This window comes from Ostrinia nubilalis, chromosome Z (assembly GCF_963855985.1).
Source record: "Ostrinia nubilalis chromosome Z, ilOstNubi1.1, whole genome shotgun sequence".
NCBI classification, from domain to species: Eukaryota; Metazoa; Arthropoda; class Insecta; order Lepidoptera; family Crambidae; genus Ostrinia; species Ostrinia nubilalis.
In genome coordinates, this window is record NC_087119.1 from 25,371,296 (window position 1) to 25,394,288 (window position 22,993).

Genomic DNA, 22,993 nt, shown 5'->3' on the forward strand with positions numbered 1-22,993 from the left:
CACAAATGTGACTAAAAACTAATATTGCTCATTTAAAGGACAGTTTGGTGAAGTGGATGGAATTTTGTACAAGTTAATGTATTGGGCATTCAAATGACACCAATATTGATTAGGACTGGGGACACATGCGTGTAGTTGCTACAGTCTGGTCTGCGAGCACGTAGAATTTTGTCCAATGACCCCAAGCTACCCATCCTTATCGCTCGCGCGTAATTATATTGCTGTCGCGACTGTGCGACGGGCGCCCGCAGTGAGTGTGCGAGCGCGACAGCAACATAATTACGCGCGAGCGATAAGGATGGGTAGCTAGGGGTCATTGGACAAAATTCTACGTGTTCACGGACCGGGCTTTAAACGTTTAAAGTTATTTTCACGGAGGTGCGATTTTTCAAACGGTCCGACGCATTCCTGGCGATCAAAGCTAGAGCGTATGCCCGACCACTCGGGCTGCGGTAACTATATACAGGGCTACAACGACATCTGCATGTAGACGTCATAGCGCGGCTGCGGGCGCGAGGGGGGCGGGGCGGGCGGGGCGCACTCCCCGCCCCACTCATGTCACAACGAGTACGACTCGTGCTCCCCCGGCCCGCAAGCCGCGTTCTATTGCATCGTATTAAAGTTCACCCCTAAAATGTTGAGGGGCGAGTTGTGAGGCACGCCCTGGAGAGGAAAATCGATCGGTCGCGAGTCGATGAACGACACCGGCACGGGGTGCGGCGGGCACAGCAGCGCCATCTGCTGCTCGGGCTGCGGCAGCTCCTCCTTGTGCTCGGGCGGCGGCGTGGTGTGCTCGCGCTTGATGCGGCTCTTGATGCTCGGCCGGTTGTTGGGGTAGCCCTTCTTCTTGTACTCGAGCCAGAGCGTCCGGTTGTTGACGCCGAACATTCGCGCCGCCTTGCAGAAGCCGATGCCGCCGAAGCGCACGGCCTCGAGCGCTCGCTGGAAGTTCTCCTCGGACTGCGGGTTGGTGGTGCGGCGGCGGCGCGGCTGCGGCTGCGGCGCGGGCTCCTGCGGCGTCGGCGCCTCGGCCGCGCACGCGCCGGGCGACGGGCCCGCCACGCCCAGCCCCTGGCTGTAGTCCGCCAGCTCCCCGTCCATGTGCGGGTTCATCACGTTGTTCATGTACGACGACATGCCCGGGTCCGGTTGAAGGCCGCCGACGCACGCGTTGGAGTATCGCGGATACGTGTGCTCCATCATACTCCATTGGCCTCCTGGGAAGAGAGATAAATGGTTTTGTAGTACCCGATCATATAAGACATTCGTTTAAGCAGGCGATACTAATGGCTTTATAGAAAACCTAATGATCTCCCTTCCCTGGAAAGTAAAACATGCAACAAGATGCGGGAAAATAGTAAGGTATATTCACATGATTACATAGCGACAACGGGCTGCCCTTACGTGTGCATTCGTATGAGACCGCGGCGAGACCCGCACACACGCCAAGACCGTCTCATACGTCACACGTTCGGGCCGCACGCCAATGTGAACATACCTTAATGTGCCTACACATTTACTCGATTTTATTTATCGCCTTTTGATTAAAATCGAATAAGTGTGGAAGCAACGGACAATCAACGTCAAATTTTAATATCAATAGCCATTGTGAATCGATTTATTTTTGTGGATCAAAATAAAAGTAAAAAGGTTAAACGTTAAATAGTAACCATTTGATTTTTTATAAATCAATATAGTAATCGAGAAAATGAAATCTGTAAACTGTAACTTTATTGATCCACAAAAGATATGGTATCGATCGACAACAGTAAAGTAACAAATCAAGTAAATATGAATTCATCTTTAATATTAAAGATGTGTACACATTTTTTCGAACTTTGTACGTTTATCACGCACAGCAATGTGTATATTATAAATATTCACATTTCTTTAATGCATTATAATAAATATAAAAAATGAAGCCACGATAGCCGAACGGTGAAGGGGTCGGGCTGGCCAACCCGTGATCCGAGGAACTCGGGTTCGAACCCCGCCGCCGCTCGACTATTGTGGTGAGCCTACTCGTAACAAGCATATTTAGCTTACCACGAGGGGTTAACGGGATTATTAGTAATGTATTTACAAATTGAAAACATACTTTTAAAAAGAATGCTTATACTAAGCATAAAGAATTCGTCGCTTGCCTCGCTGACGTATCTGACATTTTTTTTCGAAACTGAGTTATCTACACCATCTTAATCAATTTTTCAAGACGAATCGGTCTGTCTGATCGCCCGAAAATTTTGCTAAATGTCAGTTACGTCAGTTAGAGAGGCAAGCGACGAATTAAACTAGCTGATCAATCCTTTTTGATATTAGAAATGTGACGTAACAGTTTAAAACTAGCTAGCATCACCTAGCATGCAGCACGCATTCATAAAACTTCTTTGATACCATCGTTAGGACCAAAACAGTGTTATCACAAAAAACTTAAACGGACGTTAAACACGTGTTTAAAATGGCATTTCCATACTAAATGTCAATTTAAAAAAGTGTTCAACGCCCGTTTAACTTTTTGTAATAAGCCCCTTAAGGTTTCCATTAAGATGAGTATAGACTAGCTAGAGCATTAACCTGTAACAGAACAACGAGCCGAATACGAACCAAACTGAGCTTTTATGTGTATTGTAAGAACTTGTACCATTCTTAATGCTTCAACCACACTTATGGGTGCAGATCGCCATTGCGCCGGCGCTATCACGGCGCGATCAAAGGCGAATGACAGGTCGCGTGAACTGTCATAGGTCGCGCGACCTGTCATTGGCCTTTGATCACGCCGGCGCGGATGGCGATCTGCACCCGTTGGTGTTGTTGAAGCCTTAGAACGTTACATTGCCTACATAGAAATGCTCGAGGTAATTTTCTAGTCTATACTCGCCTTTATTTAAGTATTACTATTATAACACGATATAAATATAATGCTTTCGATATACATGCATTCCAGTATATTATTATAGTAGACCTTAAAAGAGATCTTAATACTATTAAACATATCGTCCATTTGCGACGACAGTGTGACATCTTCAATTAGATTAACACAGAAGATGTCACGTTGTCGTCGCAAATGGACGATATTGAATACAAAAATTTGCGAACCCACACCGACATATTTTAGGGCTATAAACTTTCCTAGCCTATACCAGCGCATATTGTCAATTTTATCGGTAAAAACATCTCAAATCTTTCATTTTTTTCTTTTCAGTATTCACCTCTTCCTTCAAAAACAATACCTTTTATGACAGTCTGATATGAACCAAATGGCTTTACTTGACTGACACTTTAGAAGCAGATTTTATAGCTTATTTATTTATACTTAAGGTGTCTTAAAGCGGGTATAACAAATTTTGTGGGAACCAGATTACGAAAACTGTTAAAATAAATTTTCGTAGTCAGGTCCCCACAAAATGTGTAATATGCACCTTCATTAGAAATAAAATAAATTAGCTACAAAATGAGGCTTCAAAGGTGTCAATACGAGAAGTTTAAAACATGAAATTTTTAATTTAATAAGTATTAAGTACATTAATTATATTATTAAAGACAACACCCAGACGAATACAAATAGATATGTTCATATGCACAAATTTAAAAATATACTGTTTAAGCTGTTCGGGATCGAATCCGCGACCATTGGCGTGTTATAAGATTCACGTTCCATTTCGACTTAAATAGAAAGACACGGGTCTTAACGCGACATTTATTATTGAGTTACATTATGTATGCAAACGATTGTCATGTACGGTACTTATGTTTCAACGAGTAAGATAACGAGTAAGAATGTACAAGATAATCAGTATGTATTTACAAGAAATTAAATAAAATTCTTAATAATCCCTAGAGCGACGCATAAATGAGAGAAACAGAACATTATCCTATAGTAGCCAATATGATCGAAGTTGATAATGAATTATCTATATATATAAAAGAAAGTCGTGTTAGTTACTCCACTTATAACTCAAGAACGGCTGAACCGATTTAGCTGAAAATTGTCAGGGAGGTAGTTTAGAGCCAGGAGAAGGACATAGGATACTTTTTATCCCGTTCGAAATAAAAAAAAAGTCTGCTTATTCATTGCCATTAAGGCGGAACAAAGTTCGCTGGGTCAGCTAGTTATAACTAAAAGTGCTAAGAACTAAGTTAATTGATAAGAAACGGTTAAATAATAGTAGCTGATCAACCAAGTGACTAGAATAGACCATAGTACCAACATGATGCATTAAACTTTTATGACTATGACTAGTTTTAACCAATACCGCTAAAGAAGAACGGTCATCTGTGACCCAGGCCCGACAGAAACGAGACATACCTCAGTTTTTTTGTCATGTCTTAATTAGTTAAATTATATATTTTTTATATTCGAAATCTATGTATAACACCAAAATATTACCCTTTGTTTTTGTTCAGGCGTTATACAAAAACTAATACAAAATGCCTATTTATCACCAAAATTGGTAAATGTATGTACCTAAATGTCTATTACAGCTGCTATGGAATGTATGTAGGTGACCTGGAGATACAGCCGGATTATACAGGGTGGAAACGAGAAGTTACAAAATCCAAAAATTCAATGTTACCAGCTTCCATAATCTGTAACCTATTATTGGTACCATTTGAAAGAGCTCGTGAAGCACTTTCAGAATCAGTAACTAGTTTTTCGATATCTTGTATAGTTTAGAAATATTCGAATGAGATCACTTATCGTTCCATAATTATGTATAACCACCCTGTATAATCCGGCTGTATCTCCAGGTCACCTAGATACATTCCATAGCAGCTGTAAAAGACATTTAGGTACATACATTTACCAATTTTGGTGATAAATAGGCATTTTGTATTAGTTTTTGTATAACGCCTGAACAAAAACAAAGGGTAATATTTTGGTGTTATACATAGATTTCGAATATAAAAAATATATAATTTAACTAATTAAGACACGACAAGAAAACTGAGGTATGTCTCGTTTCTGTCGGGTCTGGGTTTTTTTTGTATGGGGCGTGACCGTTCTTCTTTAGTGAAAATAATAACTATTGAAAAAATTCAAAGCTAGTCAAAATTTATTTACGATTAAAAACTAATGAGGGTTTTCGCTAATGAAAAATCCGCCAGATGGCAATACGTAGACGCGAGGTCCAAATGCTGCTTGATTGGTTATTTTTGACATGACATTGACAGATATGTCAAATTCCACCAATCACGCAGCAGTCAGACCCCACATCCACGTCCCGCCATTTAGCGGATCTTTCATTCGCGAAAACCCTCATTACTTAGGGCCCCTCGCCCACGGCGACTTTTTAACCGACTTCAACAAAATGTTCTCAAGTCGGTTGTTATTTTTGGAGTCAGTGCCGGTAAAGTTAGTACGTTTCTTGAGCTTGGCATTTGGCAGACTGGCACCTACTCTGAGAATATCAATCATGGTCATAATATATTTCGTCGGCGTCGTCGAACAACGACGTATCTGCAAAATGTTAAGTTTCCAGGAGAGCGTTTTGAAGTTTTGGAACCGGTTTTTTGTGTCTACAAAAAAAACTACTTGGCTGATCGGTTTCAAATTTGGGGATGTTATAAACATAAAGATGTTATTTTATATAAACTATGTACCCATCTCCAAATATACTTAGTTTTTTGTAAAAATCACATGCGTCATTGTTCTATGGACAATTTGAGGATGTATGTGATAAATCGTCGTTGTACTGCGAATTTTTTTAATCAAATATATGACGTATGTCACTTTTAGTCATTATTCTACGGAACTTCTGCCATGAGTACCCGTCGGATGATGAAGAAAGTTGGAGGAAATAAATATAAAACATTGTTTATTAGGTTTCATTATTAATTAATTTATAAATAAAGACAATGGGTATCAAAGAAAATTAACAAAAATCAAGGATAGATAAACCACATCCATATACTGCGGCAGGTTATGCAGAAGATCGAAGAGTATAACTTGCCACTATGCTTGGAGTTCGTGGACTATGAGAAGGCCTTCGATTTGATCGAGATTTGGGCAGTGCTGCAATCTCTCCCTGCACCGCGGCCGTATTGACTCTCGTTACATCGAGGTACTGAAGTACTTCTACATGACATGAACGCACCAATCCGGCCCGAATACAGAAGCAGAGCACGAGCGCGATTCCACTACAGCGAGGCGTAAGGCTAGGAGATTTTATACCTATTTCCAAAACTGTTCACCTGTCCAACTCCTTGAATGAAAGGATTCGGCATAAATATCAACGACGAGTACAACACTCACCTTAGGTATGCCGACGATAATATTATGGTCATGGCAGAATCTTTGGAAGACCTCGACACAATATTAAAGACCTTAATCGAGTATCCCAACGGGGCCTTTGGATGAACATGGAAAAAATGAGCTTATGTCGAATGTCCATGTTGCACCCTACCCAACTTCGGTTGGGATCTCAATTCTTGAGATTGTTGACAAGTAGGATGTCTACCTTGGACAAAAGATTTAGCTAGGTAGGTCCAACTTCGAGAAAGAGGTCACTCGACGAATCTACCTCGACTGGGCAGTATCCGGAAAACTAGACATCTTTTCGTCCAAAATCCTAAAGTGCCTAAAGACGAGAGTCTACCATCAGTGTGTGTTACCCTATTATAGGTCCAAAACGTTGGCTCTCAAAGAAGCTCAAAGTTGCACGGCGTGCTATAGCAAGGGTTATGTCAGTGTTTCTTTACGAGATCAAATCATAAATGAGGGAGGTCCGTAAACAAACTAAAGTCGATGACATATCCCGACAGATTAACATGCTGAGTGACAATAGGCAGGACACATAGTACGCAAAACTTACTGTCAATGGGGCACCAAGGTTCTGGAGTAGGCTGCATACCGAAAAACGAAGCGTGCGACATCCACCCACAAACCAAGGCGGAACGATAATCTCATAAAGGTAGCATTAAGGCACTGGATGCAAAAACTATCACCTATAAGATCTTGCATTTTTTGAATAATGTTGGGATCTGCTTGAAAGGGTAAAGGGGGCATTGATTTGACGGTGTAAGTGCTACTTAGAAATGAATAAAATAAATAAGTATAAAATTTAACTTAGACGAAAAGCTTTCTAAGCATACCTATACTTACAGGGTGACGTGTAATAAGTGAACATCCTTGTAAGGGATAAGAGGTTATTGTAACCAATTTATTTATGTAGGTATATGACTAGGCAAAAGTCAAGCATTTCTCAGTTTTAATAGGGACATCCTAACATGGTGTTCCGATAAAAATTGAGCGGGCGCCCCTTTATCACACTTTTTTCTTTTATTTTATTACTTTTATGTTTTACTGTGTGTTTAATAAAGTCTTTTATTATTTTTATTATTTATAGTTTGGGCTTTTTCTACCTTAGCTTAAAAGCAGGAAAATTTAAAATCAGCTACGGGATATTAATTATTATTATTTAGATTTTTTGTATGGAAAAATTACATTGTGTTTTGCGTAGGCAAATACTTATCCAATTTGATTGCAAATGACATGCACTATAATCCTTTACAAGGATGTTCACTCATTACAAGATGTCATCCTGTATACGCAAAAAAAAAACTTTATTTTTAACACAATGTTTATTTGGAGTAACAAATCATCAAAAAGAAACACATTAAAATCGAATTATTGTAGTCTCAAATTTTTATTTTATTTTTTAAGCAATTTAAAAAATAGAACAAAGACGCAATTGGAATACCCGTCCCTAGTACAAAGTCGGTTGTGTATATCCGACGTCAAAATTACCAAACTTTACCGAAGTACAACGATGGTTCTGATCAAACGTCAAACAAAAGTCCTTAGAACAATGTAAGTTCAGTACATCCGCCACCAAAAACAATTATTTTGTACCAAACATTCTTAATGTTTATACTCGTCAATCTACCTACAAATACCATAAAATAAAAACAAAAGGACACTGTTTCTTTTATTTTCAAACTTTCTAGTACAACGACGGGTGTGTACGTACGTCACAGTTTTTTTTTCTCTGACTTCCCTAGTAAAGAGATGGTTGTGACTTTCAGTCATCAAAACGATAAAGTGTCCAAACTTATAGATATAAAGACGAAATTCGAGATACATTCAATATCAATAAGAATACAAATGTATAAGCTATTCCAACAAACGATGTGCAGTCTTCCGAAGTACAATGACGCTTGCACAAACACGTCTCTGTACTGCGTTTGAATAATCACATCCGTCGGTGTTCGATTCTGTATCTTCGATATTATTACGAATTTTGAAAAATTAAAAAATTTGTTTATAAAGGGGCTATTTTAGAGTAGTTTAATGCAAAAAAACAGATTTTGACGGTTGCGATCATACGACGTTGTTCGACGACGCCGACGATTTGTCCTAATTAAATAACGTAAATATTTTGTACTTTTTGAAACGGCTTAGTTTTAATCTTTTTTTTTATGCTAGACAAGGCAGGTATTTGACCGCAATCGCACCTGGTGTTAAGTGAGATGCAGTCTAGGATGGTACATATCTGCCCTGTAAGTGCCTATTTACTCTCGCCTTGATAACGCCCGGATTACGGAAACGGTCGTTTTTTAAATGCAGTTCTTTTTGTAGCGATGCAGTTGCGATTCTGTCACGTTTTCGCATCGATACAGTCGCCATGCGGTCTTCTGTCGCGCTTTCTAAATACAACGCGCGTTAGTAGCGATGCTGTCGGTCCTTCACGAAACGCGCGACAGCATTACTACAAAAAGACGAGGGGCCTTAAGTTTTTGGGCTAAAAATTATGGTTTTTTAGAGAAGTTTTGTCTGAATTAATTGTTTAAGCTGCCAAATGTCCGATACAATATTACGTCATCAGTTGACATATTTGAAATAAATACGGCAGCATTGTCGTCAGTCCGTGCACATGTGTGGGTGTATAAGAAGCAGAGCAAAAGCAACATCAGCCCACGCGTCTAAATGAAACATTCCTACGACTAGAAAAAAGTATTTGAAAGAAAGCCGTTATTTATTTTCGCATAATTAAATATGTTATATCATGTATTATTATTTGATTACGAAATCCGTAGAAATATGAATCCAGTGTAATCAACTGAAACGGCAATCGAGGTTTTTTGTATTGATATATTTGATAATGGTAGTGATGGTGATAATAAACTTACGTTCAACCAAATAACGTGATTTGGTTGAATGCATATTTTTAAATCGAACACGAGGTGTATTCGAATTACAAACACCATTTGAACAGCGGTACTGACTTAAAATGACCATGATTTAAAATTTCAAAAAAGCGATTTCAGTCGGATTTTCGGATGATTTAACTGAAGACAGTTTTATAAATTTTAGCACCTTTTCACGAATTCACAAAACATTAAATATTGTAGCTGAAATGTTAATAAGTTAGGTCGTTATATCGGAAAATGTGTTCGGAGTTAGAATGTGTGTGTATTGTGTTAGTAGCAAGAGTACATTCTGTGTGTGTGTCACGCATGCGTCGACTCACCCTGCGTGAGAGCCGCGCCCGCCTGACTGGTGTCTATCGCCATCGGCTCCACATTCATGTGTGGTTCGGGATTCTGTTGACACGAAAAAAAAACGTCCATGTTTAATATTGTAATATTAACTCACTTGTTGCTGCTTTCCGGCTTGGGCTGGTGAATGGTAGCAGACCTCGGGGCGCCTTAGGTCGGGTTATGTAGGACCGAACGGAAGGACAATATCGGGTATTCTTATGGATGTGGTGTATGCGTTCCTCAAGGATCCTTGTGTTAAGACATTCACACAGAACAAGAGAGTTCCTGGTGACGGTCAAATGCACTCAGGCCGGCTAAACCAAGCCAGAGAGCAGCGTTAGTACTGCAGATCGTCATGGAATATAATGTTGATATTGTATCGACGATACCACATCGCTAAACACTGTCGCATCTTTGTAGTTTTGATAAGTGCTGCTTGCAGCTTGCAGCATACTCAGCCTGCTGGTAAATCCGCCACTGATTGGGAGTAGCATAGCCCGACGGATTAGCAAGCTGAAGTGGCAATGGGCAGGGCACATAGTACGCAGAACTGACGGCCGATGGGGCAGCAAGGTTCTGGAGTGGAGGCCGCGTACCGGAAACGCGGCGTGGGACGTCCACCCACAAGGTGGACCGACGACATCATAAGGGTAGCAGGAAGGCGCTGGACGCAGGCCGCTACCAACCGGGCAACATGGAAAGCATTGGGGGAGGCCTATGTTCAGCAGTGGACGTCCTATGGCTGAGATGATGATGGATTGGGGTTACGGGCATACTAACTACAAATGAGTAGGTCATTCGGCGCAACCACGACTGGGTCCCCGCTAATCCACGCTAAATTTTGTCAGTGTGTGCGTGCGCGCCGCATACATATTGGCGCGCTCACATACAAACCGCGCCCGGTGCGTTTCTATGAAGATAACCTACTTATTTGTATTTAGGTACTCTGGTACGGGTTAGTATTGAGTACGGGAACAGAATAATAATAAGTACTACGTACAGAAGTTTTACTTCGCGAAAGTATTTAAAAAAATGTATGCTCAATGTCATTAACAATATGGTGTAATTTAGCTTGTCTCAAGAGTCAAGCACTATTTTGTTGACAAACGTCAGTGATCGGCACTGCGCCGATGCTATAGGGCTGACTTCGGTAAAATGATGTGACGTGAGGTGCCAAACTGCAGAAAATGGCGGAGGAAATACATGATTTAGCATGAATTATCATGAATAATATTAACTACTTATTTACCTCTCAGTGTCTTGAGGCAACTTAAAAAAGTACATTATGTGTTTTATTATTATTTAGGCAGTTAAATACTGCACAGTATTTAGTAACCATTTTCTTTATTTTTTCCATCATACACAAGAATACGCGTGCGTGAGTCAATGTTCGCTCGTATGTGAGGCCTTGTCGAATAGTAATCCTGTAGGTGGCCATCGTGCGTGTTTTGTTTTCGATGTAAACTCGCGGAGATGAACAGGCCTGGTAGGGTGAGTTGGGGGCGACCGAACCATGGATACCTGGTGGGCGTCTGGCGGGCGCTCGTCGTATTCGCGCCGGCGCTGCGGCGGCAGGCTGCTGAGCGTGATGCTCTCGCCGCGGATGAGGTCCACCGACGGCCCGTCCTCCTGCCGGTTGTCGTCGCCGACCATGTTCACCGACGTCGACCCGGTCGAACTCTTCCTCCTTCTGCGAAAAAGCGACCGGAGTGTAGTTGGCTGGTTACCGCGGCACTGTCCACAGCGGCGCAACGCACTAGATGCGTACACCAAGCGTACAAAGACAAATACGCGTCTAGTACGCTCCGCCGCCGTGAACGGTGACGCGTCGTTGAAAACGTCTAAAGCCTGGTCCGTGAGCACGTAGAATCCCGTCCAATGACCCCAAGCTGCCCATCCTTGTCGCTCGCACGTAATTATGTTGCTGTCGCGCTCGCACACTCACTGCGGGCGCGCGTCGCACAGTCGCGATAGCAATATAATTATGCACACGGACGAGGCTTTAGAAACGTCGTTTGTAATTTTGGAAGTAGATAAAAGGCATGAACGTTTGAACGGCTCGGAACGGAACACACCGAATATACGGCTCAGAAACGTGGCCTCTCACTATGGGCATTATAAATAAGCTCAAAGTTGCACAGCGTGCTATAGAGAGGGCTATGCTCGGTGTTACTTTACGTGATCGAATCAGATATGAGGAGATCCGTAAACGAACTATAGTTGCTAACATAGCCCAACGGATAAGCAAGCTGAAGTGGCAATGGGCAGGGCACATGTACGCAAAACTGACGGCCGAAGGGGCAGCAATGTTCTGGAGTGAAGGCCACGTACTGGAAAGCGCAGCGTAGGACACAAGGTGGACCGACAACTCATAAAGGTAGCAGCAGAAAGGCGCTGGCCGCTATCAACCGGTCATTATAGAAATCATTGGGGGAGGCCTATGTTTAGCAGTGGACATCCTATGGCTTAAATGATGATGATGAACGTTTGATATTAACACGACTGGCGAAATTCATTAGAGTGGTCATTTGGGCCGCCATATCCCAGGCCTGAGGTGGAATTGTGTAAAGCAATCGTAATCATTTGACAGTTCATAACGTACGATTATTCTGTCAAACGCTTTGTATAACTGACATTATAGTACGTTATGAACTGTCAAATGATTACGATTGCTTTACACAATTCCACCTCTGGTCATAAACAAAATAAGAAGCATGAACGATGTGTATTGTAGCGTTACATATCACCTTTTGATATGCACAGAACAAGTCGTGGGTAGTTAATATTAACTAAATAATATAAAGACAAGCTTCCGATCGATTGTAACCAGAATAAGAAAAACACAGCCTACAGAGGGCACATTAGCCTCTCAGTCCGATCGCGTCATGTAGGACTGACTGACTGACTGACTCACTAATCACGAAATCTCAGAAACTATAAGTGGAGTACTAGGAGTCTCAAATTTTGCATGGTTCATTTTAGAACGTAGGTGCTCACTAAGACGGGATTTTACAAAATTCAACCCGTAAGGGGATAAAACGGGGTCCACGCGTACGAAGTCGCGGGCGGCCGCTAGTAGCTTATAATGTACATAAGTATTGACCTCCACTTAGTATAAATAATGGGACGGACTTCACCTCTTTTTCCCATTGCTGCGACTCATGCATAGCCAAGATCTACAGTACCTCTAATGAAACACAACCAATGAAGGTGAATGAAGGTGAATGAACATTAAACATACAAGGTATATAAAAATGAATGAAGTTGGAACGTGGCACTTACACGAACCTTTTTCGCTTGTTATTGTTGGGCGAGGCGGCGGGCGAGGCCGAGTGTCTCTGCGAGTCGGGCTCGCCTGGCGACTGGAAGTCGGCCGAGGTGCCTTGCGAGCGAGTCAACGAAGTCGTCTCCGGCATTTCTGTGAGTCCTTTGATTTTCAGGAGCTTCGCTGTATCCAGAACCTAAAAGAATTACAAATAGTCAAGCGGCTGTGGGGAAGCTCAATACATGCACAGACAACACCAATTGACAGGGTAACCAATAGGCGTGACGACAGTATAAAAAAATCGTCAATTTAATATTTGCTTTTGGGGAAAATTAGTATTTAAAAAAAACTCCGCTGTCGATACTGTCATTCACTGTGTTTTGCTACTAATTACCCATTTGGATTGAGTTTTTATTAGTTTACGTGTGGGGTTCTATATCCCTTTATCCCTAAAGTCGAATTACCAGTTAAATATCATACTTGGAACGAAACTTCTCCTGAGTGCTAACAGGCAAATGGTTTGCTCAGTTTTCAACCTCATGATCTTACCAACCATTGCAATTTGGGGCCGTAAAAACAATGTTTAGCAGCATCACTAACAATGAGAGAGTTGCCACTTTCAATAGTGTAAATAATCTTTTAAACTTACCTCTTATAAACACTATCAGATGTAGCAAATGAAAAAAAGAAATTATTAATTTTTCATAATATTACAACTTTCATTTTATGTATATTACCAATTCATCAATAAGTCAGGATTTTGTGACCGTATCGATGTGATGTGACGCGTTTTTATTTTAGGAGTCCGGAAAACAGTTGATCGAGAGCGTCAGAAAGGCGACTTTTATACTGCGATTGGCGGTGTCTTAACGAATGTAGATAGCACGAAATTACTAAAAGTCTATGTACATATTTGGTCTGTCTATAAGCCCCTGAGGTTAGTTGTAGCTATGTAGATCTCCATATAAAATTTCTTAAGATAGTAAATTATCTATATCAGTTTAAAGCTTTCAAGAATTTGAGGAACCCTCTAACATTGTAAAAGATGGCATAGCGAATTAAAACTTGTTTAATAACCAAAGCAAAGCACAGATGTCATTTGCCAATGCCATCTATTCCAATAGATTACTAAAGCCAAAGTTGGCATACAAAGCTCAGTTCTTGAGTTGCGTCTGATAAAATCCTTAAGAGTAGGCGCACACCGTTGATTTTTAGTTGGCCGATAGTTGTGCCCGATATTAATTTGTATGAAGAATCAGCCAAATCGAATCGGCGTAGTGTGCGCACTCCCATACATGCCCATACTGATCAACTGCCCGACTAAACTATCGGCCGACGAAAAATCAACGGTGTGCGCCTACTCTAAGACTGCATCATTATCTTTAGCAAATGTAAAAAAAACTTACAACATTAATGTCACACACCTCCTCCTACCACCTACCTCGAAGTCAATTTGAAAAACTATATTTACTAGTTATAGCCCGACCAGGAACATAAAAACCCTCGCCATGTTGCGGAAAACTAATGGTACTAATTTCCGCAGAATACCAGTGGTCGTGACGTGCTCTCTGCCGTCACGGCTTATACTGAGCAGATGCCATTTTGGTGCGTGTACTCTGTTTTTAGTGTTTAAGTTGTTATTTATTTGTAACGCTTTTAATACTCGCATCAAATAAACACTTTCTTTCTTTCTTTCTTTCTTTTAATGGCAACAGTAACTGAAAACTTCATTGACATGTCACCTTGCATGTCAGTCTATTGCTGTCAAAGTGTAAACAAACTTTATTTTAAATGTGCGCAATTGATATTGTTAATTAAATTGCTAAAATCTTTTTATAGTCGTGAAAGAAAAGTGGTTCACAATGTGCTAAAGTATTTGTCGAAGAGAAATACTAAGGGTTCGGACAATATTTTCATTGAATAATGTTTCCGACAAAGGTTGTCAAATTGACTGACATGTTTATCGTATAGTACAGTCCACTATGAAAATTAGCTGTGGTTTGTTTCAACTACCTATTTTAAAGATTTTTGTCACTTTCTAAGTGTTGAATTTTATGGAATTGGGAAAGAAGTACCGAGTTTGAAGCGTTCATGAGCATACATTGCAGTTGAATATTCAAGTTCTGAGTTTGATTATTGATGAATAATAAAATAAATCCTACTAGCTCGATTGATGGTTTCATTTAATTTATTTAAACCAGGTTACCTTTAATAATATTTTTTCGTTAATTTATGAAAATATCAAATTAGCCCATAATCCTGAATCCTGATACATAAAGTTAGCCTATTAATTTAACACAGGTACGACTGTACTCAGTGTTGCACTATCAAATGCAATTGACGCGCCTCTATGCCAGGGTTTTTATGTTCCTGGTCAGGCTATACTACATTATTATACTATGCCACTACTAAGGCTGGGTTTCACAATCTTACTTTAACTTTGATAAACGTCAAAAATCTGTCAAACTCCATACAAAAAGCACCGGTTATCGTCATAGATACCGTTATACTTAGGTGGTACAACTCAGCCTAAGTTCAGTACTCAAGTAACATCAGATAACTTTTGTTGACTATGATCCAGTCACAAAATATCTATAATAATAGAAACACACACACATACATAATATCTCCAGTTTTCATTTAAATCAAAGCTTTAACATTTAAATAAACAAACAGCTCCTTATATCAGTCTGTAACCGAACGCTGGCATGCCCAAATCAGTACTAAAGCAGCATCAGATGATTTCAAATGAGTGCAGTTAGGTAGATAGATCTTTCATTACAGTAACTAAATACTGTCATGTAACTTATTATTCCATTTATGGATAGACTAGCTTTCCGCCCGCGGCTTCGCCCGCGTGGAATTTTGTCTGTCACAGAAACACTTAATCGCGCGCGTCCCTGTTTCAAAAACCTGGATAAAAACTATCCTATGTCCTTAACCAGGACTAAAACTATCTCTATGCCAAATTTCATCAAAATCGGTTCAGTGGTTTAGACGTGAAAGCAAGACAGACAGACAGAGTTACTTTCGCATTTATAATATTACTAGTAGGTATAGACTATAGAAGTATAGATATTAGTATAGAAGTATAGATCAAGAGGTCAATCTAAAAACTAACATTGGTATTACTAAGCCGAGTACTAAAGTAGCACCTGATACATTTTTTTTTTAATATTACCTACATATTTTAAATAAAAAGAACTACATATAATAACTTCATACTCATACACTTTGCTCCCTGTTTTTATTTTAACCACAATCATAAGAAATGAACAGTTCCATAGGATAATCCACAGCTCTACGCTGGCCTGTTCAACTCAGTACGTACTAGGCAACGTCTAACCCTATGTGTACAGTTAAGCAGACATTATCTTTAATAATGGTAAGTAACCCACAAACATCACTTCAAACCAACAGCCCTATAGGCCACTTGCAAGCCAACGCCTACTACTCTAAGTATTTGATACAGATGCTGATTAAAAGAGTCGTTAGGTTACAGATATGTTTAAAAACAGCATCAGTATAATACTGATCTAGAATTCACACTTCACTTCTGAACTATTTTAACTTCACACAGATACTCACACATTGCTCCCTAATTTTATTTAGCATATAAACCATTCTTCAGTGCTAACCGTCTTAGCTCAGTATTAATGGTGCATCTGATTTCTATAAAACAAGTGTGTTTAGTAATCATTGCACCACATTGTAACACTTTTTATTTCAATTTACTATACAATTTACAATAGTGGGGATACACCCATTTAACTGCCTAGCTCGCATCAATACTATGACTATGTATATTTAAAGACTGTAAACCCTTGAAAAGGAGGCTGACAACAGTGACTGAGTTTCTTGCGTTGCTATTTCTCAGAACTTGTCCATTTATTGTCCCGGAGCAGTGGTAGGGTTAATACTAGGATATGTAAAAGTGCTTTTTAAAAGCCTATTTGCAAAAATAAATGAGTTTTATCTGTTTTTAATTAAATTAAAACCTTACCTGGGGCAACTGTTCCTCTGTTACATTGACTTCTCCGTAGTACATGAAGTCTACCATCGTACGGAGGTCGGCGAAGGTTACATCTTTCAAGATGACGATGGGGTGACGCGATGGGTTATCGACGAAAAGCGCCTGAAACAAAAAAGCTTTAAATAAAACTGGCACTGTACAAATATACATGTAAAGAGGAATAAGGGCCATCAAAAGCAACAATCACCCATATGGTGTGATTCAACAACACATAGAAATGTGTAAGTGGTGTGGATATAAATAAACGAAATAATAATTAGATAATTTTATTTACAATCATTACTCATGAATATCTTGAGATCTCTTTTTACTGAGACTGTAATTGAACTTGCAATGCAAATGGCGTTTTAATTAAAAATCGATAATGTGCACAATTCTATGCTACTATTATAAAATTGGAGAACAAGCTGTGAAAACACTTGAAAAATTAATCTAATCACTACTAGAAATGTACATCATTGGTAGATGAACCTTAAATACGCATAATGTAGTCCACACAGGCGAAGCCGGGGCAGAAAGCAGAATCTAGTACACATACAGACCTGAAAATAAGTGCTACAAGCCGAGAGCACCACTTTGTGTGCCAATAAGTGCTTGCCTTCCGCAGCCAGGGTGACGTCGACCAACGTCTGCGTGTTGAGGAGCGTCGTGAACATTGAGATGAAGTTCGGCTGGTGGTTGTTCCACCGCAGACTGTACTGCTGCGACATCCCGGCTATCTGCGGGGAAACAGTACACAAACAACTTACCAATAGAAGCACAAAAGCCACGAAGCCTCCCACGAATCCACTAGTGCACAAATGAATCACTGTAGATATCATGAGTTTGTAATAACTTTGACACACGCCGTTAATTAATCTGCCGGGGTACGCGTACAAAATGTCTGACTGCACGCATCGATCGAAGCCGCCCGGCGACCTCAGTTCGTCCGAACTGTCAATCAGACAGTACGCGGCACTTTTGAACTGCCTAGTGGATGAGGCTTTATGTCTCATGTAAACAAGCTACCTGTTGCAGCATTAAGACACCAATCTTTTCTCAATATCTACGGCGCAATTTACGAGTCGGTTGGATTCGAAACACTGTAAATTACGTATTCTCTAACCATTCGAATCAAATCTGCATAATCACGATAGGTAAATTATTTCGTAAAACGGAACATGGATTAAAAAGTTAACGTAAATAGATAACATGGATGTTATGGATATCCGCAACCGTAACCGAAACTTTCGGATACCCGAAATAAAAAAATATCCGAAACCGTAACCGATTCAAAAGTTTCGGATAGTTTCGGATGTAGGCAGTTTAAATTGTTTTGTATAGCATTTTATGTAAAGGCTTAACAGCCTGATTTACCTTTATTATAATGCCATCTAGTATGTGGCCATGAATGAACCGTGTAGGACAACTATTGCAAATTGCATTCTAAAGCACAGATATCCGTAACCGAAACTTTCGGATATCCGAAATCAAAAAATATCCGCAACCGTATCCGGTATAACATTATTCCTATATCCGTAACCGTATCCATAACCGAAACTACATAGTACATATTATCCATAACATCCTAATAGATAACAGTTTGAAAGTTCAGTCGTTCAGTGATTAGAATCAAAATTTTAATAAAAAACTAGCTGACCCGGCGAACTTTGTTCCGCCTTAATGGCAATAAATAAGCAGACTTTTTTTTTAATTTCGAACGGGATAAAAAGTATCCTATGTCCTTCTCCTGGCTCTAAACTACCTCCCTGACAATTTTCAGCTAAATCGGTTCAGCCGTTCTCGAGTTATAAGTGGAGTAACTAACACGACATATATATACAGGGTGTTAGGTAAATGGGTATATGAGCCGACACTAGCCCATGTTAACATGGGTATATAAATGGTATGGTGAAGTCAGAAAATTGATATCTTCATTTTAATTATTTTAATTTTCATACAAATCGGATTTTATAAAATTAATTTTGTATGTAAATAAAAAAAAATTAAATGATGATATCAAATTTCTGACTTCACCATACCATTTATATGTCCATGTTAACATGGGCTAGTGTCGGCTCATATACCCATTTACCTAACACCCTGTATAAGATGTTTTGTTTTTAAAGAAATCAATGACAATGTTGAACATTACCCTCTGCTTTCTATTTTGTTAAAACTACCTACATTATTTAAAGTTTTACGACCAAAATGACGTGATGTCTGCATAATAAATTGTATAATAAGGAAGATGCAAATTATGTAATATTTATGTACGAAAAATAATAGACATAAAAGAAATGCATGCAAATATTAACACAAAGCCTAACTGGCAGAGATTGCCTTATTTCATTAAGTTTAAGCCCTATGTACCGATTTATATGGCATCAATGATTAAAGAAATAAATAAATACATGAAATTACAAGCATTTGCTAATTCTTTTTATAATCTAGTTTTTTAAAATAAAGCTGACCATTTCAGCCATAAGAAAATTGGTCTGATTGTACCAAGAAATAGGTAACAACTTTTTATTATGTCATTTTGACTTCTATATTATGTACTGCTGTCGGATAAATCGCAAATTACACATGCAACCAGGCTTACTTGCTACATAACAGACCAGATAATAATAGTAAATGGAACTCTTTATTGCACAATTTGCACACCACAACAAGATTATGAACAAAAAAAGAAACACACGGACAAGTACAATTAGGCGGTCTTAACGCTATGAAGCAATCTCTTCCAGACAACCTATGGAGAGGACAGATTTTAGGTAGTTATCATAAATTATGTTCTTCAAGACATTACAACTTAAAATATGATATGACAGGAAATGTTCAAAATAGCTAGAAAATAACCATGGTGATTATTTGCAGCCATGAAGTTGCTCTTTTCAGCAGAAACTTATTGCAGGAATTTGCCCAATCATCAAAACCAATTGTAAATTGTATAGTAAGCGCGATACGACGCCGAGAGGGAAAACTAATTTGTAAATGCCAATAAATTCACTTTAATGAAGAGGATGAGATTACAGGAAAGAGAAATGCATATTTAAGGAGCTGATGTGTTTTTCACTATGCTTAAAGGCAAAATGCCATGCGATCTAAAACATAAATTAGATATCTATCTTAACAGTAAATTACATACCAATATAAGTCTAGCATTCACATTTAATTGCCACAGATCACAGTATTGAATTCTATTGTCTTGATATGCTGGTACTTAAAGGGTAGTTGCACAACAAAAAAATCAAAAAATTTTTAATTGTTATTGCAAGAGAAATTTCATTGGCTTAACAATATTGTGTCCCTCATCTCATAAAAAGGATATTTAACCAAAGGGAAAGTTAATTATGATTCTAGGAACTAAATAATCTTTAAATAGGTGAGACACTTACCAGACGGGTATTGCAGTATATCTTTCAAAAACTTTAACCTCTGAGACTATTTATTCAAGACTAGCGGCCGCCCGCGACTTCGTACGCGTGGATCTCGTTTTACCCCCCCTTCATCTATCTTACGCGGTTCAGATTTTTTCATACAATTTTTTTTCCCGCTAGCTCCCGTTCCCGTGGGAATTTTGCAAAATCCTGTTGTAACTAAGCTTTAAGTTTACTAAGGTACCTGCATGCCAAATTTCAAGCGTCTATCTTACGCGGTTTAGATTTTTTCATACAAATGTTTTTTCCCGCTAACTCCCGTTCCCGTGGGAATTGTGCAATATCCTGTTGTAACTAAGCTTTAAGTTTACTAAGGTACCTGCATGCCAAATTTCAAGCGTCTAACTTAAGCGGTTTAGATTTTTCATACAAATGTTTTTTCCCGCTAACTCCCGTTCCCGTGGGAATTTTGCAATATCCTGTTGTAACTAAGCTTTAAGTTTACTAAGGTACCTGCATGCCAAATTTCAAGCGTCTAACTTAAGCGGTTTAGATTTTTCATACAAAAGGATTTTCCCGCTAATTCCCGTTCCCGTGGGAATTCCTAAGTATCCTATAACCTGCCCAGGAGTATGAAGAATAATTGTACCAAGTTTCGTTAAAATCCGTCGAGTAGTTTTTGTTTCTATAAGGAACATACAGACAGACAGACAGACAGACAGACAGACAGACAGACAAAAATTTTACTGATTGCATTTTTGGCATCAGTATCGATCACTAATCACCCCCTGATAGTTATTTTGAAAATATATTTCATGTACAGAATTGACCTCTCTACAGATTTATTATAAGTATAGATATTGAGGACACAAGTAGGTGATCTCAGTCATTCATAAATCTGAATGCTCCGGGCCAATATAATGCAAGATCTCAACAAAGAATATGGAATCGGGCCACTTAACATAATATATTTACAAGTGATTCAATTCTCGATAGTGCCAACAAAGAAAATCTCCTTTGTGGTGTGCGTTATTGTAATAAATTTGAATTCATAATGTACTGACCTTTTTTATTTGCAGACAGTTACTTGTAGAGATGATTTACTGAAAAGAAACACATAATGTATATTAAAAATTATTGTGATCAATTACATGTAATGCAAGAGGATCCTAAATGAGAAAATTCGCACTGCCACTATACACTAGCATATAGTAATCTTTTACTGCTCTTACATCAAATTAAATAAACATATTTTTCACTAAGATTTCAAAACAACACACAAGAATTAAATTAATTAATTACAAGACTTGCAAGAATTTTAAAATGACCCAAATGGCCATAATGTGATTTTTCAACCACACCCACTTGATTAGAATGTCCCATACATTCATGGGTAGCAAAAAAAATTACTATGTTATTCACACTATTTTTCGGCCACACACACTTCTCTTTATCATTTAATTTGAATATAATTTATGAGGGTTCCTAAAATTACTTCAGTCACACATCTAATTACAAAATAAACAGCCATGCAAACATTCGAATGCTTTTAAAGTTGGATAAAAAATAATTCGCAAAGCATCTGATATCAAAAGAAACAGAAACATTTTTATAAAAAATTGTTTTGATAGCATGAACATGGAATTTTAAAACGCAGTATAGCAGCCACAGCTATGAACTATGTTTTTTCTTTCTACTTTAAGATACTTTACACACTGTTTTCCCTGTTTATTATTGAGTAAGTTAACCCTTTCTGTATGGGCTCTTGGAAATAAAAGTGAGCCTCAAACTATGGGGATTTTCAAGCTGTCAAAATTTAATAACTAAATCTTTCATTAATTCAGTTTATACACACAAACAACATACTTTTATAATTAATATAATAAACCTGTGGGACTATTCACCTGTTACAATTACAGAGTACAGGTGAAAGAGGTCTAAGATATTTCAAGCTGAGAGAAGTACCTACCAATATAGCTAGGAGTAATTTGATTTGATTCCCACCAATTAACTTATTTTTAAATACCTGCATATAGGTTATCTCTTAGGTACATAGAACTGCAATCTTTCAATGATAAACAAAACAAAACAAAATTTATTTTACAAAAACGTATCGTTAATTTCTCAATTGAGCAAGACACGCAGACATATGAGGCCAAAAACATAACCATACCTCTTGAATATCAGGCTTTTACTGCTGCATACAATGGAAAGGGCTGAGCCCACTGTCTCCAATATTTAGCTTAATGTTAAACTTCCAGCCACTATTTAATTTTATTACTTAAGTCATCATTTCATTGAATCATCGCCAAGCGTCCTACTCCTCGCTCCAGCACAAAAATAATGCAGCTGCACAAATAATAAATAAAAAAATAATTCACTACTCGCACGGACGGACCACCCCGGCCCAATGACATCAATCAATAACAACGCGCAAAGAGTAGACACGTAGCACTGATTTATTAGAAACATAGGTACTCACCCATACTGCAATTTGTGTTTGTATTATTACTTTATTAGTGCACTTTTTTATTAAAAATTAATTAACAATCAACCCACGCTAACAATATTCACCAAAAACCCACGCCGACCAATGTTGCCATATAAAAAAATTAATGGCTATGTACTACACAACGCGAAATAAATATGTAATTACCCAACAGCAGAAAAAAGGACTATGTTTTACTTCCTGTTTAGTATGATAAATGAATGTATTTCTAGCAAGTTTTAATATTATATCGGTATTAAATTATTTTTGATCGAAATTATGGATTTGAGATTCATAATTATTTATGTACTGCTCGCACTGCCTGCCCCACTAGACACACAAGTGGGAAAACATGACAGTTGTAA

The 22,993-nt window shown here is 38.7% G+C and overlaps 1 protein-coding gene across 1 annotated transcript; it reads right to left on the reverse strand.

The window, feature by feature from the left end:
* Positions 1 to 350: 350 nt before the first annotated feature.
* LOC135087211 (longitudinals lacking protein, isoforms H/M/V-like) lies at positions 351 to 22,725 on the reverse strand. The gene is made up of 8 exons (XM_063982051.1): positions 22,623 to 22,725; positions 21,205 to 21,243; positions 17,321 to 17,497; positions 16,749 to 16,880; positions 12,763 to 12,941; positions 11,002 to 11,170; positions 9,471 to 9,543; positions 351 to 1,217 (listed from the first exon to the last, which is right to left on the reverse strand). Exons 3-8 carry the CDS (start codon positions 17,486 to 17,488, stop codon positions 604 to 606), a joined length of 1,335 nt encoding a protein of 444 aa, XP_063838121.1. The 5' UTR covers positions 17,489 to 17,497; positions 21,205 to 21,243; positions 22,623 to 22,725; the 3' UTR covers positions 351 to 603.
* Between the last annotated feature and the right edge of the window lie 268 nt (positions 22,726 to 22,993).

Coding starts and splice junctions, on each gene's coding strand:
- LOC135087211 (XM_063982051.1), bottom strand. CDS start 17,488: ATGTCGCAGCAGTACAGTCTGCGGTGGAACAACCACCAGCCGAACTTC. Junction 16,881..17,320: donor CTTGTAGCACTTATTTTCAG/GTCTGTATGTGT, acceptor TTTTTGTTTCAG/GCGCTTTTCGTCGATAACCC. Junction 11,171..12,762: donor AACAAGCGAAAAAGGTTCGT/GTAAGTGCCACG, acceptor GCTTTTTCGCAG/AAGGAGGAAGAGTTCGACCG.